This window comes from Fundulus heteroclitus, chromosome 2 (assembly GCF_011125445.2).
Source record: "Fundulus heteroclitus isolate FHET01 chromosome 2, MU-UCD_Fhet_4.1, whole genome shotgun sequence".
NCBI classification, from domain to species: Eukaryota; Metazoa; Chordata; class Actinopteri; order Cyprinodontiformes; family Fundulidae; genus Fundulus; species Fundulus heteroclitus.
Window position 1 is genome coordinate 32,499,294 of NC_046362.1, and position 25,122 is coordinate 32,524,415.

At 41.7% G+C, this 25,122-nt stretch overlaps 2 protein-coding genes across 2 annotated transcripts; one reads left to right on the top strand and one right to left on the bottom strand.

The window, feature by feature from the left end:
• Positions 1-313: 313 nt before the first annotated feature.
• On the top strand, positions 314-17,006 carry LOC105929622 (glucose-6-phosphate isomerase). The gene is made up of 18 exons (XM_036125416.1): positions 314-526; positions 2,795-2,885; positions 5,267-5,335; positions 5,425-5,544; positions 5,696-5,779; positions 7,536-7,682; positions 7,794-7,865; positions 7,955-7,999; positions 9,559-9,612; positions 9,874-9,934; positions 10,930-10,973; positions 12,651-12,803; positions 12,943-13,072; positions 13,926-14,002; positions 15,234-15,362; positions 15,506-15,581; positions 16,366-16,432; positions 16,696-17,006. The coding sequence occupies exons 1-18, from the start codon at positions 408-410 to the stop codon at positions 16,817-16,819; spliced, it is 1,662 nt and encodes a 553-aa protein (XP_035981309.1). The 5' UTR covers positions 314-407; the 3' UTR covers positions 16,820-17,006.
• Positions 17,007-19,132: 2,126 nt separating this feature from the next.
• mphosph6 (M-phase phosphoprotein 6) lies at positions 19,133-25,011 on the bottom strand. Its single transcript, XM_012867580.3, has 5 exons — positions 24,823-25,011; positions 23,469-23,581; positions 21,523-21,613; positions 21,311-21,414; positions 19,133-19,947 (listed from the first exon to the last, which is right to left on the bottom strand). Exons 1-5 carry the CDS (start codon positions 24,868-24,870, stop codon positions 19,812-19,814), a joined length of 492 nt encoding a protein of 163 aa, XP_012723034.1. The 5' UTR covers positions 24,871-25,011; the 3' UTR covers positions 19,133-19,811.
• Between the last annotated feature and the right edge of the window lie 111 nt (positions 25,012-25,122).

Genomic DNA, 25,122 nt, shown 5'->3' on the forward strand with positions numbered 1-25,122 from the left:
GCTTATAGGTGTATATGCAACTTATTCAGCACAATATTTAATTTTTGTGTGTTGTCTAGAGATCTTGAAATATATGGCATATAAACATAAACATATATCTATATATAGATATAGATAAATAGATATATAGATATAGAAAACAGCTTTAATTTGGCCATTAATCGCCCTCCATACTTCTGGCCAATGACTGCTACTTTTACGCTACATCAGCCGTGAGCTACAGCCAATCACGGTAGGTTTCTAGTGTCAGTGGGCGTGGCTACGTAGCGAGAGCTGTGCTGTGATTGGTGGAGCTCGGCTTGACCGATCCAGGCCTTCAGTTCTCCTCCAGCTGGGCCGTCAGAGCATCCTGAACGGGGCCGACGGAACATCTTCTCACCTCCGAGCACCGACGAACCGCAGCCACCATGGCCCTGAGCGCAGACCCGAACTACAAGAAGCTGGAGCAGTGGTACCGGACCAATGCCAACACCCTAAATATGAGGGCCATGTTCGAAAGCGAGCCGGACCGATTCGCAAAGTTCAGGTGAGGACACGAGATGCGCGTTAAGAACCAGAAGTCCGGTCGCTGGGAGGCTCCAGTTCCCGGCAGCAGAGCGTGGTTTCACCGCGACAGACAGTCGGCGGGTTCCGGGGCTCTCTCCCAGCTGCTCCCGATGGTCCTCCTGTCTGTCACAAGGTCACTCCTCCGCCGTTGATTTAAGCCAATAATACGGGTCCAGGTGGACAGTCCCGTCCGGACCGCCTGCTGTCCACCTCTAACTGCGTTCTCCCCGTTAGGATGAGGTCGAACCGAACCGGAGAACCTTCGGTGCGGGACTTTCGGACCCACCTGGCTAACCTTAGCCTGTGTGCTAATGTCACAGCTTCCATTATCGGACAGGGGCGTGTTCTGGTTCCGGGATGTGTGAGAAATACGGATCGGGTTCACTACTAGAGCCACGAGCCGAACCTGACGAGAGTTTTTTGTAAAAGTCCGAACCGGTTTTAGACATAAATGTAACATTTAATGTGACTCCTCCTGACACCCACCTGTTCCTGGTCCAGTATGAATTTACAACTTCATCAGACTGGACCGTCCGGTACCGGTACCCTGCGCGGTAACTGGTGAAAATCGGTTCCGAACTCTTCGGCCCAATCACTGGACTTGATTTATAAACCATGTTTTTGTTGCACGAACCCATGCGGGTCTCTCTGAGCGGAACAGAACCGATTCTGTGGACCAGCTCAGTAATCGGATCGTGGTTCTGTTTGGGGGAAAAGTAAATAAAATAAATCCCTGTCTACCTGAGCCGCCTGGTCAGAACCAGGCGCATGGTTCTGCAGCAGCGGGCCAGCGGGGTTCGGCTCTGACCGCAGAGGGGACGCTGTCAGGCGGCGACGTGCGCAGCCGCACTGCGCAGAGATGATGCGGCTGCAGACGTGACTGAGCGCAAACCGATGATGAGGAGGATGAGGATGAGGGTGCATTCCCTCATGGTTACCCGTGCTGTCCTCCGGTCAAAAACATCAGACATAATCAAAGGGATTTCTGTAATGTAATTTACATTTTACTAACTTACACAACTGCATGTAGGCATATGAGCAGTGAGCAATATTCAAATATCTCATTTTAAAATGTTGAAATCAAAAAAATCTTGATTTATTTATCATTTATTATTATTGTGACATCAGTGTTCACAAAACAAATAATGCATGGTCTTTCAACAATTTCAAGTAAATAATATGACAGTTTATGAAAAATATATTTTTAAAGCATGTGTCATGTGGTACCCCCCCCCCCCCCCCCCTCCCATGGTTGGTGCGCATGGGCACTGGCCCTTATGGATAATCCGGTCCTGTTCTGTCCGTTTTGGGTCCAGAACTTGATCCTGTTTCCGATGAGTGTTTCCTTTTTAATTAGGGCTGCGCAAATAATCGCATTTGCAATATAATCGCGATTTTTTAAAAAAATCAACGCAATTTTCCAAATTTTTGGTTATGTAACAATTAAGGAATCACAAACTTCCTTTAGGTGTCAGTAAAATGTTTAAAGTGGGTTTGCCTCCACATGGAAGGGAAGAGAGCTGCATTAGTGAGATAATCTAACTTTATTACTTGTTTTAGAGTTTATATAATCATACACAGCATTAAGTACTGGTCAATCAGTTTAATACATAGACTTGCTTGTTAGAAGTTCTTGTTTTAAATAGTCCTTGTTTACAAACATCTTTATTTAGAGGCCATTTTTATTGCTTGTGGTTAATGCAGAGAAAAATCAAAATTGCAATTTTGGTTGAAATATATCGTGGGCAGAACACAATCATTTCTGCTCCGAGTTTAGATGCTGTGGGTGTTTTAGCAACTAATCCACACGGCAAGGAAACAGATTGATTTGTTGTTTGTATATGTTTAAAATGCCAAGATAAATTAAACTGGGGGAAAAAATAATCACATTATATCGCAATATTAAGATAAAAAAAATCGCAATTAGATTATTTTCCAAAATCGTTCAGCCCTATTTTTAATCCAAACTAGTGTGGAACGAACATGGATCCAGTCGGATGATGCCCAGACAGCTGTTAGGTGACAGGCTGAACATCTGGCCATGTGACATCCTGGGTTGACGGTTCTATTCCCTTCTTTTCGGTCGTCCCAGTTAGACTCCTTCTCAGGACACGGCTGGTTCGACCTTCTACGGTTCTCTCTGTTACCACCAGGCCTTTTAGTCGCTCTGTTCAGCAGTGGAGATTTTCTAATCTCTTAACCACTTCTCTGTGATTGTCTCTGATGACGTCATGCTGATTGTCCACAGTACGACCCTGAAGACGGACGACGGAGACATCCTTCTGGACTACTCCAAGAACCTGATCAACCAGGACGTGATGACCATGCTGCTGGCGCTGGTGAGGAAGCTTGACTCATGTTCCCATGAGGCATTGCACCAGTTCTGTTGACCGACACCGATTTCTGCTTTTCTGTGAGATCTTTGCTGCCGATTTCTTTCCCTAAAAGCTGTAAAGCCTCCAGAACGGACCTGTTTAAAACTTGGTTTTATGTATTTATTTATTTTTTTTAATCATAACATCTGAGAGAAATTACACAGACAAAATCACAAAGATGGGAGAACCAGTTTTAAAAGAATACAAACACAGAAAAAAATGTCCAGTTAAAAAAAATAAAAATCCACGAAAAAACATAAAATTAAGTTGAAGCCATGTATATATTTATTGAACAGAGGGATGATGGGTAATTAGATTTTAGGTGTGTGCACCAAATCCATGACATTATAGTCGTCATAATCATCATCTTCAATATTAAAATATGATTGATAGAATTTATTATTATTATTATTATTATTATTATTATTATTATTATTATTATTATTATTATTATTATTATTATTATTAACTATCATTAGTTGTATTATTCTTGGTATTATTAATGCAATAATAATAGTCTTTATTATTATCACGCCACCTTTACCAATAATATTATTCTATAATTAATTTCAGATGTGGTATAGTGGATAAAACATAAGATTAAATAAAAAGCAAGTAAATGTATAAAAAAAATATTACTATTGCTATTTAATAATAGTAAAAATAATAAATCATTCCCTGATTGGTTGGCACTAGAGTGACGAAAACAGCAACAAATCGATTTTAATTCAGTTTTATTTATATAGCGCCAATTCCCAACAAGTCATTTCAAGGCACTTTACTTTACACTTTAAATTCTATTCTTGATTTAACAGGAAGCCAATGAAGGGAAGCTAAAATTGGAGAAATATGATCCCTCTGGTTGATTTTCATCAGAACTCTTGCTGCAGCATTTTGGATCAGCTGAAGACTTTGAACTGCATTTTGTGGACTTCCTGATCGTAAAGAATTACAATAGTCCAGCCTTGAAGTAACAAATGCATGGACTAATTTTTCAGCATCACCCCTGGACAGAATATTTCTAATTCTGGCGATAATCCAGAGGTGAAAAAAGGAAACTATAGAAATCTATTTAAAATGGGTCAAATCTTGGTCAAAAATAACACAAAGGTTTTTACTTTATTACCAGAGGCCAATTTAATGGCATCCATATTAAGTGACTGATTGAGACATTTACATTGTATGCTTTTAAATTCAGACAAGATAGAAGAAATTTTAAAGTCATCAAGACATGCCTGTATTCAAAGCAGTTAACTGGATTCATCAGGATTTATGGATAAATTTAGCTGAGCATCATCAGCATAGCAGCAATTATGCTACAAGGTATTCGTTATGTCTGGCACATGTATATTTTATTTCACTTTATCATCTTCCAACGTGTAAATTGGACAAAAGCAGACAGAATAAAGATGCTGCAGACTCCTGATATATTTAGCAGCTTGGAGTCTAGAAGGACGCAAAGGTTTTTGAACGATATAGTTTCTGGATCAAAGCCTGAACAGTCTTTGAGTTTCACAGAGAACAGGATTTCTCATGGCACATTTATGGACCAAATCTGCTAGTTTTGATGCATCCATCTCACAAGGAACATAAATAAACCCCTGTTGTCACTGAACAATCTAAAGGAAACCCAACTGATTTGATCTGATCCTTCCCAGGTGTTTAATTGCTGAACCTGAACCCTAAACCTGAGCGATCTGATCGCTGCTCCTCTCGTCGGGTCTGGACCCGTGTGGGGTCCTCAGGTGCAGGAATGTCTGAAATGTCCCAACACGTCTTATCTGAGCTCAGCTCTCTGTCAGACACGCTTCGTAAACTGTGCAGGCTGCAGCTTCGGGGAAAAGGGAACGTTGCAACGCTTTGTGTCGACAGAGCAAAGATGTTGAGCCACGGGAAAGGCGAAACGTGACGAAACAAAGCTGAGACCACTTCCTTCTGTCAGAAGGAGGCGGCGATGGAGAAATCAGGTTTCACCACTTGGTGTTTGTCCACACTTCATCACAGCCGTGTTTGGTTTACCAGGGAGCTGATTGGGCTGCAGGAAGTTCAGAACCTTAAAGCTCATCTTTGTGTCAGACGTGAACCAAAACTGAATGTTGTCAGCTTCACGTCTGGACAACTGACCCAGTGGGAGCCATCTGGATCTTTTCCATGTCCCGCATCTCAATGATGAATCATTCAGTAGTCAGCTGGAGATGCTGGAGGCCGGCTTCAGTCTTTGTGACAAGATGTTTCTGTTCAATTCTCGTCTTTAAAAAATGGCTTTGCTGCGTCATGCAGATGAACGAGAAGCTTTCTGAGGGGAGAATAAGACTGGTTCTGGTTCTGGTTCTGGTGTGTTTCAGGCCAAGTCCAGAGGCGTAGAGGAGGCCAGAGAGAAGATGTTCACCGGAGAGAAGATCAACTTCACCGAGGTGCCGAGCTTCGCCTGTCTCGCCTGTCCGATTTTTAATTTACCGACGTGCGGTTGTTCTGAACCCGGGTTCTGTTTTCCGTCCCCCAGAACCGAGCCGTGCTGCACGTGGCCCTGAGGAACCGCTCCAACACGCCGATCCTCGTCGACGGGAAAGACGTGATGCCCGAAGTCAACCGCGTGCTGGACAAGATGAAGGCTTTCTGCCAGGTGTGTGCGTCCCACGTGCCGGTCCGATGTGTGCATGTCGGGGTTTTATTTTTGCACGTTCGGACCTCTGGTTCCGTCCCACCGCGTGTGCATCTGTGCGTGCGTCGGTGTGCGTTTCCCCTTCACGTCCTGATCTGTGTGTTTATTACAGAAAGTGCGCAGCGGTGAGTGGAAAGGTTTCAATGGGAAGAGCATCACAGATGTGGTCAACATCGGAATCGGAGGCTCTGACCTGGTGAGTGTCATTAAAACAAAGGTGTGTGTGTGTGTGTGTGTGTGTGTGTGTACATTTTCATTTTCAATTTTTTTCTGTGGCCTGACTCTAACCTTTACCAGTATATACCTAAACCTAATTGACAGCTTAGTCCTAAACCTACCCTAGAAAAAAAGTCCTCCCTTTACATCAAAGTTTAATGAGCAAAATATGTTCTCACTCAGCTGCAGCAACAAGAACAAGAACACCCTCACTCCATCAGTCCTTCTCACTGTGAAGCTGATGACCATCATTTGACTTTCATTATACGTCTTTTCTGACTAGTTAAAATTGTGTTGCCTGGCTGAGGAACGCCTCGTTAACCAATCATTACTACTATTACATGGACAACAGTAATCTGAATAAAAATGCGTCATGTAAACACGACAGTCGGAATTTTGTGATCAGATTAAGCTCAAACAGAATTAAATTGTTTTCTGAATAGCGATGTTTACAATGCACCAAATTTCAAGATCGGATTAAACTGTATTTGGATTAAATAATCGGATTTTACCGTTTATACGGGCACACAATCAATTAATCCGATCATAATGTGTGTTTATCTGCACCTGGCTTTATTCAGAATATAAGAAATCTGACATGCGCAGTTATCAAATCCCCCTAAAAAAAAAAAGCACAGAAGAAGAACTTTCGTCTTTGCTAAACTGCAAAAATTGCAAACTAAGCAGTATTATGAGTATGTTTGTCTTCTGAGCGCCCAGGATGGACTCGCACGATGTTCTAATTACGGTTGAAACGTTACTGAGAATGCAACAATTTTTAGCTTTTATTTTATGAACAGGGAGATTGTATCTCGAACACTTACAGTTTTGCTTTCTGACGCATTTCTGCCACTCACCAACGCAGAAATATGTCACGTAGGGTGCACTCGGGTCATTTTGGCACTTTCACGTTCACATTTTGAATAAATTAGGTCTGACAAAAGCCACCCCTCTCATTCAGAATAGAATTTATATCTGATTGAGCTTAATCCGATCATCATGTTCCGATTGGCTTGCTTTTTTTTTTTTTACTTTTACTTTTGCCCATGTAAATATGGCTACTGAGAGGGGTGGTTTATGCCGATTGACAATCCAATCGACATGCATGGAAACTCTTGTCAGGCTTAAGTTATTCCGAATGACGTATTTCTGTCAGGAAACTTTTCTATTTGAAACATTAAAAGAGCTCCAAATTATTATTTATTCAGTAACGTTTCAACCATAATGACAAGCTGGTCCAAGTCCAGCAACTTTTTTTTTTTTGTTCAGCAAAGACAGAAGTTCTTCTTCTGTGGTTTTTCTGTAGGGGAATTTGTTAACTGCGCATGTCAGAGTGGTTCTGTTCTGAATAAAGCCAGGTGCGTATACGCGCACATTATAATCAGATTAATTGATTAAATGTTGAAAGTTCTCCTCAGATCTTGAACCAAACTATTAAATTCAGCTGCTCACAGAACTTTCCTCAGGAAAGTGGATCTGGACCGGTTTCCTTTTTTGAGATTTAAACACAGAGCAGCTGTGACTCCACGATTCCTCCTCCAATCACAGTCGGCGTTCAAACCCTCCTGACCAATCCGAAGCTCCCGTTCCGTTCGGTCCACTTCTGGGAGAAAACAGGAGTCGTTCGCTTCTGTCACGGTTCAGGATTTTATTTTAACCAAACTCAGACCCGTCCGATCCGAATGACGGAGCAGGAAGTGCCGTAGAGCTGTCATGTGACTGTGTGGTGCGTTCAGGGACCCCTGATGGTGACTGAGGCGCTGAAGCCCTACTCAGACGGAGGTCCGAACGTCTGGTTCGTCTCCAACATCGACGGGACTCACATGGCCAAGACGCTGAAGCAGCTCAACCCGGAAACCACGCTCTTCATCATCGCCTCCAAGGTGCCGTGCACGCTCACACACGTGCACGCTCACACACGTGCACACCTGTCACCTGACCTCCAGGTGTGAGGTCACCTGGTGCTGATGCTTGTGTTGTCCGACCCGTTGCAGACGTTCACCACCCAGGAGACCATCACCAACGCGGAGTCGGCCCGGGACTGGTTCCTGCAGGCGGCCGGTGACGTGAGTTCTGTCGCCTGAAACCAGAACCGGCTCTGGTCCAAAACCGCCTTTCTTTTAACAAGTGACGCTGAGTTTGTGCTCCTCCTCAGAAATCCGCCGTGGCCAAACACTTTGTGGCGCTGTCCACCAACGCGGTGAGTAAACGGGCCAGAACCGGAACCAAAGCTTTACTGCTAGACTGGTTTCCACTAGGGCTGAACAATTAATCGCATTTTCAATATAATCGCGATTTTAAAAAAACGCAATTTCCAAATCGCAGAGTCTGCAATTTTTGGCTATGTAACAATCAGGGAATTAGACACGTCCATTAGGTGTCAGTAAAATGTTTAAAGTGGGTTTACCTCCACATGGAAGGGAAGACAGTTGCAGCAGTGAGATAATCTAATTTTATTACTTGTTTTAGAGTTTATATAATCATACAAAGCATTAAGTTCTGGTCAATCAGTTTAATACATAGACTTGTTTGTTGGTTGCACTTTATGTTCAACAAGGATTGATGTCCAAATCAACTAAAAGCTGTTCTTTTGAATAATATTCTGATTAATAGAAACATTAAAAGTTCTTGTTTTAAATAGTCCTTGTTTACAAACATCTTTATTTAGACGCCATTTTTGTTGCTTGTGGTTAATGCAGAAAAAAGTCAAAATTGCAATTTTGGTTGAAATATATTGTAGGCAGAACGCAATAATTTCTGCTCTGAGTTTAGATGCTGTGGGTGTTTTAGAAACTAATCTGCACAGCGAGGAAACAAATTGATTTATTGTTTGTATATGTTTAAAAATACATGATAAATTAAACTGGGGGAAAAAAATCGCATCAAATCGCAATATTAAAGGCATACTATGCAACCGGGGTTGATTTTCCAGCGAGGCTCCCCCCAGAGGGCGAAAGTAAAAGTGCACTGTCGTAAAGATGCTCAGCTGTTCTGGTTCCTCCGTCAAGCCAGGCGCGGTTGTTTTGAGCTTAGCAGACAGGCGAACGCAACGAAAAGTGGAAAAAACGGCAGTACAAACAATGACTAACACAGTGAAGGTATGAACATCAGGGTTTCCCGCAGCGCTATCTTGGCGAGGCGGCGGCGGCCGCGGCAGTTTTATTATTATTATTATTATTATTATATATTTTTTTATGTTGGCGAGACGCTACCGCCGCCGCCTCGCCGCGGCCGCCGCGGTAGTGTCTCGCCAACATAAAAAAAAAAAAAAAAAAAAAAAAGATAATAATAATAATAATAAAACTCGATATGCTTGCATGTTTATTTGACGTTAACACGCGGTTCTTTGTTGTTGCTTTCGCGCGTGCATATAGTGAATGGCAGGGCAAAAACACATGGAGTTCTCGCCGTAAAGCAAGACTTCTGTGTGTGCGGGCCGTGAGCTCTTGCAATTGCAAGTGCGGTATTTCCCCCACAGACCCCCAGGGCGGCCGAGAAAACCTTTGTTCGACCTGAAATGACTCATTTAATCATCCAAATCGGTATGGAACACATTAATTAACTGAAAAATGTTGCATAGTATGCCTTTAAGAAAAAAAATCGCAAATAGATTATTTTCCAAAATCGTTCAGCCCTAGTTTCCATCCATCAGAACTGCTCGGTACCAGTTACCTGGGCCACGTTCTGATTACCGGTGGTTCTGATTGGGCCACCAGAACATTTTCGGGTCGCTTGACGCGTCTCTCTCTGTCTCTTCAGGCCAAAGTGAAGGACTTCGGCATCGACCCGGCCAACATGTTCGAGTTCTGGGATGTAAGTTTGTGCCGGTTCTGCTCCGGAGGGCGGACTCTGTGGCGGCTCTGTGACATTTGGACCCAATCGGAACCTCCCGGGTTTCAGCTGGTTTATTGATCCAGGTTCCAGGTAATTGGATCGCTCGGGACGATCCGGGTTGGGCCCCGATTCACCGACCGCCACTGAGCTCTGAACTAAGCCTGCCGATGCTTTTATTTTGAAGTGCTGTGCTCTGATTGGTTGGAATGACCGTGTGCTGTCGTGTCTGCTCGTCCTCAGTGGGTTGGAGGTCGTTACTCACTGTGGTCGGCCATCGGTCTGTCCATCGCGCTGCACGTAGGTACGTTACTACCTGGCGGGGGGGGGGCTGGATGACCGACCCGGGTTTGGCTTAAAGAATCTAAAACCTTCAGCTGAGACTGCTTTCAGACCGCGGGAGCAGAACGTAAAGGTTCTCGTTCAGTCCTGCCAGAGACATCAGTAGGCCGGACTGGGTTCTGACCACTGAGCTATATTATACACTGGAGTGCTAATCGCTGGCTATTAGAACGAGTCGCTTTGAAGCCACCGGCCTCCATATTGGTACTCCCTATTTTCCCCCAGTAACTAGGGAATATGTGCGCTACAGCATCGAATAATGAGGATTTTCTCATGTTCAGGGGGGGCTTAAAACTTTTAAAATGTCAAATGCCATATACTTTTTGTTATGTTCTAAAACTATCAAGTACTGAGAAAGTCATGTGCTGAAATATTTTGCATTTTATTCATTTAAATATATATATTTAACATTTATAAATATATAAAAAACAATATACAAAAACATATATCTACATATATGTATACATATATACATGTACAAATATTTATATATACATATATGTGTATTTAATATGAATAACATGTAAAATATTTCAGCACATCATTTCCTAGTAGTTGATAGTGTTAGTACATCCACTGACTGTAGAATTACCTATAAAACGTTTTCACACAGCCAGAAAACTGCTTGTTGTTGCAACCAAATCCTATGAGATTCTATGAGAGTAGAGAGTAGCAAGATGGCGGCCAGTGACTTCAGTTTTTCTGCAAAATCAGCACTCCAGTGTATTATATAGCTCAGTGGTTCTGACCCAGAGAGGCAGAACATCGTTGGGCTCACGGGTCTGAAAGCAGCTCGATTGGTTGGGACTTCAGATCATGGGGGTCTGCATGATGCACAGTTTGGTGACTTTTAGGTTCCCTTTCCTCACGTTTCAGGTTCCTGTCTGCGGTTCTTGGCCGTGTTCTGATCGTGAGTTCTTTAAACGTTAACTACTGTCTTCTCCGTCTGTGTTTCAGGCTTTGAGAACTTCGAGCAGCTTCTGTCCGGAGCTCACTGGATGGTAGGAGAACATTTCTCAGTTCGGAACCAGAACAGAAACGCTTTGAGTCAGTTTGTATCAGGGGCCGGACGATTTAGTCGATTTAATTTGAATTTACACAATTTTTTAAGATTTATTTATTTAGAAAATCTGGATTTTGTTTTGCAAATGCACTCATTGGGCTTTAATGAGGAGAATAGCAGTAATGCTGAACATACAATATGTTTAGGACAATATATTGTAGAAAGAAACCTTTAATTTACTCATTTACTAATTTTTTTAAGTTAGTTTGACGTTACACAAGTAAAGCCTGTTTTTAGCTCATTGTGTAAAACCACTAGCAGCAAACATTTAGCCATATTTTCATTGTTTACAGTGGCATGGCAGCCATCTTGTTTTACCAGCATGTTTCACAGCTTGTGTTTAGTTTTACTTTCAATTCAGGTCATCTACCAGATGATTTGCTTGAAATAAAACCAAATTTGAACATTTATTTTTGTGAAATGAAAAGGAGGAGAAAGAAATTGATAAATCCTATTTGATAAAATAAAATCATAGATTTTATTTTTAAGCCATATAGCCCTAGTTTGTATGAGGTCCGATCCGAGGAAAGTTCCTCCGGTGAACACAAGATCAGGTTCTGAGCCTGACTGGGTTTAATTCTGCTGCTGAGAGCCACGAACCTGCAACAGCCAATCAGAGAACTCGTCTGTCTGATTAGCCTGAGGCTGAACTCTGACGGTTGATCCTGATTGGTTGAGACGGGGACAAAAAGGGAGCGTTTGATTTTTTTTTTTTTTTGCTCCTCTGTGGTTCTGACGGACTTTTCAACAACAGAATCAGGTTAAACTTCATGTTGTGTCCTCCGTATCGGTTCTGGTGTCCCGCAGGTTCTACGCTCTGAAATAAGTTAATCGTGATGGAAGGAATGAGAGAACCGTAGAACCAGATCATCAGAACCAGCCGGGTCATGATGAACAGGATCGTTTGCTGCAGCAGGAACTAAAGTTCTCATAAAGCCAGTTCTGGGAACCGGTGCTGGAACTAAAAAATGAAGGGAAACCTGCACTGATCAGAACCATAAAAACAGTCCCTGCGTTCTGAAAGCACCTTTTTAAAAGAACCCTCCAGGTCAGGGGTGTCCAAAGTTGCGGCCCGGGGGCCATTTGTGGCCCCTGTACTGACTTTGTGTGGCCCTCCCTGAACCGCATTTCAAGAAAGATTTGTCTGAACTTTTTATTTTTAATTATCATTGCAGACAACTTCAAATCTTATGATTTAAGTGTTATGTCAACACAAGATTTGTCTTTTAATAACCACACTTTTTTTACATTATCTTTAATTAAATAGTTTTACAGCTAACCAATTACTTTTACTTTGGTGCTCTAAAACCTGATTAGAATTTATTTTTTATTTTATTTTTATTTATTTTTATTTTGCACAGCAGGTTAACCAAATTATTATTTTTTGGTTATGTCATTCTTTTTTATTAATTTTTTCTTTGGCCCCGTGCGTGCTTTGACCTGACAGTTTGGACGCTCCTGCTCCAGGTCCTATAAGGGTTGTTTGGAGGGAAAAGCTGTTCAGTCTGAGAATAAAAGCTGTAAAATAAACGATAAATTGATTTTAATTGTGGGGGCTAAACTGCTGCAACTCTCTGGAGTTCATCTACAACCAACATCTCCCCTTTTTCTCCAGGACAACCATTTCCGCAGCGCCCCCCTGGACCAGAACGTCCCGGTTCTGCTGGCCATTCTGGGCGTCTGGTACGTCAACTTCTTCCAGGCCGAGACGCACGCCATGCTGCCGTACGACCAGTACATGCACCGCTTCGCCGCCTACTTCCAGCAGGTCAGCGAGTCACGATCAGCTGACTGAGGTTCTGTTGGGTCTCTGCAGACATTGGAGGAGGGGGGGGGTATTTCTTGGTTCCGGTCTGCTAAGGTGAGGCTACCTGCGTTATTGACCCGATCTTCTCCTCTGCTTCCAGGGCGACATGGAGTCCAACGGGAAGTACATCACCAAAGACGGCAGCCGCGTGAACTACCACACCGGGCCGATCGTGTGGGGGGAACCAGGGACCAACGGGCAGCACGCCTTCTACCAGCTCATCCACCAAGGTGACTGGCTGGGTTTGCTGGCTCCTCCGTAGACATCATTAACGTAGGCGCCTCGTTGGGCGGGGTCTGCCTATGCTGCGATGCGTCAGAGCGTCCGCCATGTTGAATGTGGCAAATTTGCAGTTACTTAGTCACTTAAACAGTATCAGAGGGACTTTAATCTCAGAATATACTTTATATTCGTAATATTTTTATTTTTGTAATATTATGAGTTTATTTTTGTATCCCTTTGGCTCATTCTCCTAAATTTATACTCGTAGAGAATAAAAATAATTGAAATAATCTAACCTGGCCCTATTACTCCAGGAGTGAAATAGTTCTGCAAACTGGGACTATTCTGGAAATGTTCCACCTTAATTCTCATAATATGACGTTTTTCTCATATTTCCATTTTTGTCTTTTTTCTTTTTTTACTTTATTGTCCTAGGACTTTTTTTTCTCATATTTAGTAATTTTATCTCTTTAATACTCATCCAAAACGTCTGTTCCTAATCTGTGACTATACCAGAACTTAAAAAGTTCACATGTGACACGGTTTTATGAAATAAACAATGTTTAGATTTAACCAATTGACTTTATATATATATATATATATATATATATATATATATATATATATATATATATATATATATATATATATATATATATATATATATATATATATATATAAATAAAAAATAAATAAATAAATATATAAATAAATAAAAAGCGGTTGGTAACTTAACTTCTTTCTGGCACATACAACATGGCGGTGACGTTGACGTACGATCCCACGACCAATGAGGCGTCTACGTTTATGATGTCTTTGGGCTCCTCTGTCGCCTCACTGACCGCGTGTTTTGCTCCGCAGGGACCCGGATGATTCCTGCTGACTTCCTGATTCCTGCTCAGTCGCAGCATCCAATCAGAGACAACCTGCACCACAAGGTAACCCCGACAGGTCCTGCTCACCTGGACCCTGGTTTGGCTGGGAGGTTTACAGCAGCTGGAGGAAATATGCAGTTTACATGTCCTGGTTTTAGGGTTACTGGTGTTGTAAAAGTCCATCTGGGCTTCCGTAGAGCTCGCTGTCTGTCTGTCAACTACAGCACAAAGTGTAAATAAGTTTTTTAGCATTTCGTCAGCAGTTACGTTTTAAACATCCTTCAGATAAAATGGATTATAAACTTATTAATAAAACACATTACATCGGTGAGATAGATGCTACTGTTGCTATTTAAAATGACTAAAATAAGACATATTTTACGGCCTTTAAACAAACAACCTGGCAGCTTTTATGAAAGAAAAACAAAATGTTTCTTTGGATTCGGTTTGCAGCGTTAAGTTACTGCAAAAAAGGACATCAAACATTGCATTTATTTTTTTACTTGAAATGAGTATTTGTCCTTGATTTGAGCCGATAAGTTTAGATGATTTGCCAATGGACTAAGATTTTTGCACTTAAAATAGAAAAAACTCATCCCCATGGTCTTATTTCAAGTGCAGTATATCTAATTATATTATTTTAGGGGTCAAAATACTCATTCTATTGGCAGATAATCTTATTTACCTGCTCGAATCAAGGACAAATGCACTCTTCTCCAGAAAATGTTACTTACTTTATTATTATTATTATTTAGACTGAAGTTTTTATTTGGCATATACACTTCTCTGTGTGTAAATATTTCCCTGTAATGTGGCCTTTGTGCAACAAAATAAGATTTATATTCTACCTTTTTAAAATAAAACACTGAATTTTTTTATATTTTTCTATACTTAACAACCTACTCCAACGTTACTGGTTAACCTTAGTTTTAGATTTTGATTTAAAGCTTTTAGTGGATTCCCAGACAGTCAGATGTACCTGTAAGCAACTAGAGCTGCTGAATAACGACAGCATTAGCTGATCTGGGAGGCGTTGAAATAAACCGTTAGCCTTGAACTAATGCTGGTCTGGCAGCCGCGTAATTAATCGTTATGCATCTGTGTCCAAACATTCATCCATCCCTACATTGTGTCACACCACAGCGTAAATGTTTCATTTATTCATGGTGTCATCTAAACGTAGGTAGACAGCTGGGAGTTGAAAACCTCACCTGAAGCTGAAAGCAGATGAATAAAGCAGGGAGGTGGGGCTGCAGGTGTGTCTCCAGGCGTTGACCTCTCGTCTCGGTTGCAGATCCTCGTGGCCAACTTCCTGGCTCAGACCGAAGCTCTGATGAAGGGGAAAACTGCCGAGGAGGCTCGCAAAGAGCTGCAGGCAGCGGGAATGTCGGGAGATGTTCTGGAGAAGCTGCTGCCACACAAGGTAATCCTGACACACCTGTCTCCATTTTTTTTTTTTTTTGTCCTGCGCAGATGGTCCTCCTCTGTGAAGAGGAAGTCGTTGTTGCTGTTTTGTCCCGGCGTTCAGTTTCAGGTTGATAATCCGACTTTTCTTTTCCTTTAAAGGTTTTCCAAGGGAACAAGCCAAGCAACTCCATCGTTTTCAAGAAGCTGTCTCCGTTCATACTGGGAGCGCTGGTTGGTGAGTTCTGGGAGTCCAGGAGTGGGCGGGCTCATCACAAGGGGGGGGGGGGGGGGGGTGTCAAACCACTGAGCTATATAATACACTGGAGTGCTAATCGCCCGCTGTTTGAACGAGTCGCTTTGAAGCCACCAGCCGCCATATTGGTACTCCCTATTTCCCCCCAGTAACTAGGGAATATGTGCGCTACAGCATCGAATAACTAGGATTTTCTCATGTTCAGGGGGGGATTAAAACTTAAAATGTCAAATGCCATATACTTTTGTTATGTTGTAAAACAATCAAGTACTGAGAAAGTCATGTGCTGAAATATTTAGCATTTTATTCATTTATTTATATATATATATATATATATATATATATATATATATATATATATATATATATATATATATATATATATATATATATATATATATATATATATATATATATATATATATATATATATAAATAAATAAATAAATAAATAATATGAATAACATGTAAAATATTTCAGCACCTAATTTCCTAGTAGTTGATAGTGTTAGTACATCCACTGACTGTAGAATTACCTGTGAAACGTTTTCACTCAGCCAGAAAACTGCTTGTTGTCGCAACCAAATCCTATGAGATTCTGGGAGAGTAGGGAGTAGCAAGATGGCGGCTAGTGACTTCAGTTTTTCGGCAAAATCAGCACTCCAGTGTATTATATAGCTCATTGGTCAAACGGATACTAAACTTCCTGGTTTTAGTGATCAGCTGACCTGAGGGTCATGTGACCTGTCCTGTTTTTCTTTTTCAGCCATGTATGAGCACAAGATCTTTGTCCAGGGCGTCATGTGGGACATCAACAGCTACGATCAGTGGGGGTGAGTTTCCTTATCCTGACAGACGACCCACACCCTGAACCTGGAAGCTTTTATTCTGAAAAACGTTGACTTCCTGCAGAAGCTGTTAGCAGCAGCAGGACTGTAGTTTAACTATCAGATCTCGTCCTCTGACCTGCAGGAACCATTTTTTTTTAAGTTGTTCCTGACAGACCAGTGGTGCGTTTAACTCTGTGACATCACATGTTGTTTCTTTTGTGTGCCCCCCCCCCATCCCCATCCCCATCCCCATCCATCCATCCTAGAGTGGAGCTCGGGAAGCAGCTGGCGAAGAAGATCGAACCGGAGCTGAGGGACGCCTCTCCGGTCTCGTCTCACGACTCGTCCACCAACGGCCTCATCAACTTCCTGAAACAGAACTTTGCCTGAGCCCCGCCCACCCACCTGTCCTGCTCTGTGATTGGTTGAACCGTGTTGTTTTGAGTGTTAAACGAGCTTTCAGTGTTGCTTTCCGTGTTGCATTTGTGCACATGTTCTTGTAGGCTGATAGCTGAGACTTTCACAATAAAAGCCCCGTCTGTCACTGCCGCAGGTTGGTTCTTACCGTCTGATCAAACTGATGAGTCCTGTTGGTTATTCCTATCATTCAGCGTTCACCAGAAGCCCCTTTAATTATAGCTTCTAGCTCCTGCGGGGAGGAAAGGAGCTTCGGACTGCTGTGCAGAATTCGGACAGCCTTTAACTCCGACGTCGTTACGTGACGGAAACATGGATGATGAGTCAAATCCGGCTTACAGCTTTCCTGAAAATTAACTACAAAGTTCACAATCTCTTCTCTCTGGATATTTTCGTTAATTTCTGTGAGGGGGTTGTGCTTATACGTCATGTCATGCAAAGGATTATGGGATACCTAAAGGGTTCTTAGTGCCGGTAGGGGACGTTGTGGGGTTCCTAGACAAAACTAGCCACAGGAGGAAGCATAGTGGAAACTTCTTTCAGACCATAAGGCGCACTAAATATTCTTCTAAGTGTGTAATATCACTCCTCCACGTCCACAGCTCTCTATCCGTCTCTGTCAGGAGGACAGAGTAGCTGGACTATACTGCTCTGTTTCTAACATAAGGCTAAAATAAACAACTTTTATATTTCATTAACTTACTAGGTTTATTGTTGCTAGCGCGTACTCCAGGCTGCCTTACATGAATGCACTTCTATATTAGACATTACAGTCAGGCAGTCTTGTAGACAGCTCAGGGGTCCTATCAGGTAGTGACACAGTGTAACGTAATGCTCCTAATGTCTATTGAGCGGAGCAGCTTAATTGATAAACAAAGTGGCTCTTACACATTAACAGATTTTTGAGCGCACTGTACCACATAAAATCAGTCAGTAATCATATATAAGGCGCGGAATGAATGTTTCATCCTAAGGATTTTAGGTGCGCCTTATAGTCCGAAAAATACGGTACTTTTCCTGCCTCCTTCCTTACTGACTGCACTATTCGGACAGCACTAATCATGGCGACCACTGATGCACTTCTGCTTTAACTAAAGAGTCCTTACTCTATAAGGATATTTGGATTTAGCCTCACCATGAGACAAACATGGCCTTCCTGATCCCACGGCTCATCTTTGTCACAGTTGTTTTTAGTTAGGGGAAGATTATCCCCAACATTAAAATCTTAAAATATAAAATGTTAGGTACAAAAGGTGTCTGTCGAAACAGGACTACATCTTTTACTGAGAACTTTGTTTCAATAAAGAACCACAGCTCATCCCTCTGTCACTAAACAACAAAAACTGACTATTTAAAATAATGAATGCTTAAAAAAAACAAACGGTAAATGCTTAAGTTTGTTTTGCAGCTAAAAAATGTTTGTTGTAAAATATAATTTTTTTTGGTCGTGTTGACTAGATGATTTTATCCCATGTGAGGAAAAACTTTGGACCCCATTGTTGTAAGCTGGGAGCAGATTCAGGGTTTCAGTTGTTCTGAGACTGTCCAGATTGCAGCATCTGTCCTCACTAGATCTCAGGCCCACCAGCAAAATATTTAACTATTAACTGGGGTTTTAGTTTTTACTCAATACCTTTGGATCCACTAAATTAAAAAAATACAGGAAGGGTTTTCAGATAAAGTGGTCCATATACTGTTCTTGGGGAAAAAAAACATTAAACCACCAGAAAAACGTCAACCTGTGTGCCTTTGGAAACGTGCAAAACTTAGTCCAGTGTGTTTTAGTACTGGCCACCCTGTCCAGGGTGTTTTTACTGAGATTTGTTAATTTTCTAAGCAGGTAATAGAATTTAAACGACATTAAACATTTTAATTAGTTCTTCCTATTTGCCAATTTCGGCCCCCATGGCAAAAGCTTTGCAATTCAGTTTAACATTAATTGTGGATTACTTTGAAAAGCCTTTTAATCTAATTTAATAGTCATTCACTTTGTTTAGTCACTGTTTTAGAAATAAGTAATTTGAAACTAGCAGCGAGCCTCTGTGACGTCTTAGTTTGCTTTCCAACAAACCGTTTCCTGTCGTAACTTTGCAAACATTTAATTTTGAAAAGCTCGGCAAGTGTCCTGAGTAAATTATTTTTGTTCAGTTTATTGTAGTTAAGACCTTTTACCCAAGTGTGAAAAGTGTACATATTCATGTAAAAAGTGTGATTTCTTATCGCTTATCTGACACAATGAGAACATTTAGATACCCTTCAAAATAAAAGCCTGTTGTAAACGTGATGAACTGAAGGCACCATCAGTACTTTTATTTCCCTTTTCGATAAACCAGCACCTGCTCAGGTGAGTTCTGACAGAACCTAGAGGGAAGTCTCTGGACCATCCTCTCATATTTAAGGATGAAGGATTTTACACGTTTAGACGACATGTTGAGGTTTATTTAAAATGACTAAGTCACATTCTTTTCTTTACACATTCAGATAAAAAAAATAACCTAAAGCATCACAGCAGATGTCAAAAAAATTTACATTTTTTTTTCCTCTTATAAAGTAAAAAAAGTTCAGAAACAACTCAGCACTTCTGACGTCAGCTCAGTCCAACCAGCCTGGTTCTGAAACAGCTACACGGGACAAACGGTTAAACGACAAGCAGGCAGAACTGGTTCCTCTTGAGATTCACTGCAGAGTTTTAGTGACGTGGGAATTGAACCAGCAGCCTCCCCAGTCGGCCTACAGGTTCTGTGTCAGAGATCCTGAATGCTTCTCTCCGCGGGTTTTAAACCCCTGAAGATGTCGGCGGTCAAAGCAGCTTTAACACAGCAGGGTCTCAGGTGGTACCGGGTCCTGTTGGTACCTTTTTAAAGCTCGTTCCGTCTGGCAGAGACGTCAGGAGGATTAAAAACGAGACTGGGCGGCGTCCTCTCCAGTCACAGCCGCGCACCCCCCACCACCAGTTAGAATCTCTTCAGTCCTGAGGTTTCAGGAAAGCTTTCTTCGAGGTTTTCTCAACGACGTTCTGGTTGACGTCGTCCTCGTCCATCGCCGCTCGCTCCCGCTTCTTTGCAAACTTCTTCTTCAGGGTTCCCACCAAACTCTCGTACCTGAAACACAGGAAGGCGAGGCTGTGAGCCCGAGCTGACCAATCAGGAGCCACGCACCTGCAAGCACGGAGCAAACTTTAACCTGAAACCATATACCGTATATAAGTGGCATTTTCCCCCCCATAGTTTGGCCGATCCTGCAACTTATAGTCAGGTGCAATTTTAAACGGTAAATCATACTGACCAACATGAAGTAAGGAGTGAACATTACCGTCTAATAGCCACAAGAGGGCGCTCTAGGCTTGTGAAATCGATATGCTGCTCTTGCACCACTTAATTAAATGAAACATTAACTTATAATTAACAAAGACTGAACACATTTACATATGTTTCACTGTTTCAGTCTGCATTCATGTAGCGAAGCGTTGTGTCTAATAACAGCTAGCGCTAGCTTACATGTCTGTTGTTTGGGCGGGTGGGTTACAACTTCGCTGATACACATGAGCTTCATGTTGCTCTGACACATCCGTGTCGTGCTGTTAGCTTAGCACATAGCATCGTTATGCTCACAGTCCAATTTCAGCGTAATTAGACTGAAATGTTCAGACGAGAACTTTCCAGGTTAGAGTTGGTGGCTTGTTTGTGCTAATTTACCCCATTCAACCTCCCAGATATCCATCCATCCATTTTCCTACACACTTATCCCTGTTGGGGTTGCGGGGGGTGCTGGTGTCTATCTCCAGCTGTCAATGGGCGAAAGGCGGCATACACCCTGAACAGGTCGCCAGTCCATCACTGGGCCCTCTCAGGTACGATCCACGTTATTCAGCCGATTGTGGATGCAGCTGTGTAGTTGAATAAGCATCTTTACCAGATTAAATGTCAGTTTTTATTCTTGGGTTGTGTGAATTAAATTTCTAAATAAATGTGTAAAGTCCGGTGCGACTTATATTTGTTCTTTCCTCTTTATGACGCACGTTTTGACTGATGTGACTTATCTTCCGGAGCAACTTATAGTCCATAAAATACGGTATATTCCCTGAACGCCACACAGAAGCTGCCGGTTCATCTCAAACTGCAGCAGAGCATCCAGATGTGAACACGCAATAGTAAAAGTTGAAAAGGTCATCCTCTCAGCTTCATTAACCCACTTCTGACTGGAGGAAGAAGTGGGTTAATACCTGGGGACGCTCTGACCGCGGTTAAGACGTGCGTTAGAAGCATGGCGCAGCTTAAACCTGCACATAAACCATCATTAAATATTAACGTCAAGGTGGACAGCAGCTTCCTGTCATCTACACAGTCTGGATGTCTCCAGCTTCCTGCTGAAGGAAAAACTTCGAGCCAGCGGCTCAGAGAACAAACCTACAGACACATTCTGAGAACGATGTGAGGAGATCCAGGCTGAAACTTCAGTTTTTACCTCAGAGCCATTTCTTCATCGGTGACGTCTGTCTGCATGTGGCTCACATCCTCCTCCTCATCCTCCTCCTTTTTATCTTTAGGATTCAGCAACAGCATCAGTTTCTGGGACAAAAGGGAGGAGAAACGTCGTCAGACTGCAGGAAAGGTTCGGAGCACCTCTTTAAACCGGGTTCTGTTGGAGCTGCTGGTTCTGATAGAAAAGACACAAACCTCCACCTCTGGATTAAAGCCTTTGAAGGACAGGCGGCCAAAGAACAGGTCCTCACAGGGAACCAGGCTCTTCTCCTCGATGATCATGTTCCTGAAACCCAACATCACCGACATGAGCAATAACCACATGGACAACGCCTCCACCAGCGCTGGGTCGGTTCTGTTTAAACTTTTAGGCTGTTTCAGAGGATACTGATATCCTCCCTCAGGAGTAACACGAGGTTCTCACATCTGCTCTGAGGAACGCGGAGAACCGGCTCTTTAAATCTCTTCATTAATAAAAACCAAAAACTATCCCTGTGTGATAGCCTGAAAGTAATTTTAAATGAATACAACAGTGAATTTTTAATATCTGCTAAAATGAAAATTATAAATCTATTGAAAATTTTCTTTTTTTTTTAAATAGAAAACAAATAAGGCCATATCTCAGCTGGTCTGTGAGGACACGTTAATATTAAATGATTTAATTTCATCAGCCTGATTATGGTTTCATCTGCTCAGGACAGATTCAGCTTTAGAATCCCATTTAAATACAATAATGTCAGTTTTAGTTAAGTTTGGATCATTTTGCTAACATCAAACATACATATTTATTTTAAGATTTTACATGAAATCCATCTTTTGAGCGTTTACACAAACTGGATGTGATGCAGGAACTACAGCTACCACTAGAGGTCAGTAAAGTGTCACAGAAATGTTAACAGACTGAGCTTTCAGTGAAATATTTAAAAGTATACAGCCACGTAATATACTTATAAAAAAAATACCAAAAAACGTTTGATCATGACAAAATAAGGTTATATACACCAAGCCTCCATCCTGATAGTGTTTTGATGATCCTTTTTGAGCCGAAAGATAATTTCCCTGTCGGGTGCGATAAACAGACGTGGCGCCATCTACTGGCAGTATTGCAGAACTCTCATAATGCCGGTTTGCTTGATTAATAAATCCCTTGTAAATAATGTCGGACCAAGCCTGACCCTCTGTAACGCCTCACAATAAAGCAGCAGCTTGGTGTAATCGTAGACCAACGTTATTAATTAAATAGCAACTTTAGGAGCCTCAAATCAGAAGATTTACTTACGTCATTCTGTATTCCCAGAGACATTCCAGGCTTTTCCCTCTTGGAATCATATTTTTTTTTTTTTTTTTTTTTTTACTGGATCTTGGACCATTTTTCATTGTTTCACTGGGAGATGCTAATAGCCGTTAGCCGCTTCCTTGTTTTAACCCCTGCTGCGCATGGGTAGTGTCTAGTTAAACTGTTTTACTGAAACATCATTAGTTCAACTTTGTTTCTATTTTTCCATGTTCTATTTTGTTTCTACACTTTATTCCTACTTGCTTTTATTCTGTCTTTTCCCCCCTGTATTTTAATCATGTAAAGCACTTTGCATTGTCTCTGTACTGAAAAGTGCTATACAAATAAATTTGCAATACCTTGCACTTCCGTTATAATCGTAAATAAACACGAAGGCTTTACTTACTAACAAATTGAGCAAAAACAAAGCATAAAACAAAAATAATAACTAATACGCCAGAAGGACGTGATAATCTTTCATAAAAACGGACGGATAAATAAATAGAAAAGTCAAATAACGTGGCTATGCACCTTTAATCTTGAGCTGTAACAAGACTCTTCTACAGACCTTACAGAGTTAAAATGAGCCTTAATACAAAATGTCAGATCATCTGAAATATCTAAGACTCATTTTAAACGATAACAGAAGGAAGATCAGACCTGTGAACGCTGTAAACATGTTATCCAGGTAATGTGCATCAGGCTAACAGGTGGTTTACTGTCTGCAGAAGGTTTGTAGGTGAACTCAAAACCAGCCGACTGGTTAGATCTAGTTAATCATCAAGATTCATTAATGTCAAATAAACCCAACAACGACAACCTGAAGCTGATCTGAGATCAGCAGCTCTGGCTCTCTGAAACGTACTCTTTGGCTTTGAGGTCTGGCAGATCCAGGTACCAGTGCTCGTCGCTGATGATTCTTTTCTCGTCTTCTTCCAGCTGCTTCTTCGCCTCAGCGTCCAGCCCTCTCTGCATGAACTACAGGACATAAAGAGTTAATGGTTATTTCACACAGCTGACGAAAAACAAAGCCTCCTCTGACTTTAACCTTCCTTACTTTCATGTCTCGGATAGAACATCTATGAGGCAACACGCTCGCAGAACCAGAATAAACTTAAGAAAGCAGCAGTTTAAAGTGCATCTGGAGGCAGCGGCTTGTTCTCAGCAATCCATCAGAGACATTTGGAGGAGGAGGATGGATTTCAGGTCAATGTTCTTTAAGAACATATATTATAAAGCAGGGGCCACAGACCTTTTTTGAAATTGAGAGCTACTTCATTGGTGTTGTGTCGTACGAAGGGCTTCCAGTACTGACATTGAACTAGAAGAGTCAGAGTTTACTTTAACTTTGAGTAAAAGATGCAGCTCACTAGTGAATTGTGCTTTTTTTTTTTTATTTATTTTTTTTAGAACAGGCACGTGGCCAACACATGCGGTCCTCAGGGGGCTTCTTGGTGCCCGTGGGCCCCATGTTGGTGACCCCTGCTATAAAGAATGCCACAAGTCCTGTAGGCTGATTTTAATTGTTGTGGTTTTGTTTCAACCCAGGTCACATGACGGAAATAATTCTGATCCAAAATGTTTTTTTTCAGTTAATCATCAGCTTCATTTTGAACCAGAAACCCAAAGACCACGCCATCCTGTTATTTCAGGGCTGAAATGCCAAATCCACAGTTTGGAGAATGAGGGCGACAGGTTAAAATGTTTGTTTTGGTGTAGTCAAAGTCTTCACAATATAGCCCACATTAACTATACCTTCGTTACCTTACCCTGCTGGTCATAAAGGTCTTGACATTTATGCTGATAGTTGCTTATAATTTAAATTAATTAAGGTTTGTGTCCAAGACTGATCCATTGTCTTCTCATTACAAGCCACTGTAGCAGAAACGCAAATTAGCTGACTTTAAAATCAGTAATGTTTACCGGTCTGTAGAAAGACAGATTTAATCTGGATCACAATAGCTGCAGATGCTGGATTTAGATTCAGCTTTGCTGTGGCTTAAGGTCAAAAGTTAGTATTTCTGTCACATTAGACAGAATAAAAATTTGGACAATCGAGTCATAATCATGGATAAAGTATGAATGTTTTTAAACAGTATACTAGAAAACGGCCATTTACTTATAAATGTACAGTCTGGGATGTCCTACTTGACATACCGCCGAGTATTTTGCATATAAATTTAAAATAAATCATGCTAACGCTGGATGCTAGGTCTTACCTTCATCCTCAGCAGGTTTTTAGACAACCTCACCGAGTCCCCCGCCATCTTTGAATCACTCAGGAGATAAACTAACCCAGACTACTAAAAAAGACTTAGTTAATTAAACTAAATCCGTTTGTTTTGAAGCGAAGCTGCCAGCACGAGTTGGAGGACACGTTGCCCAGTCTGATAATTCGAGCGCCGATCAGCAGCAGCAGTTTCCAGCCTCGTTTAATCGAACACGATCAGTTTCCGGTTGTTCTTTTTGTCTAGCGCCCCCTCTTGATGCGGAGTAAACAATTAATTATTTTACAGATG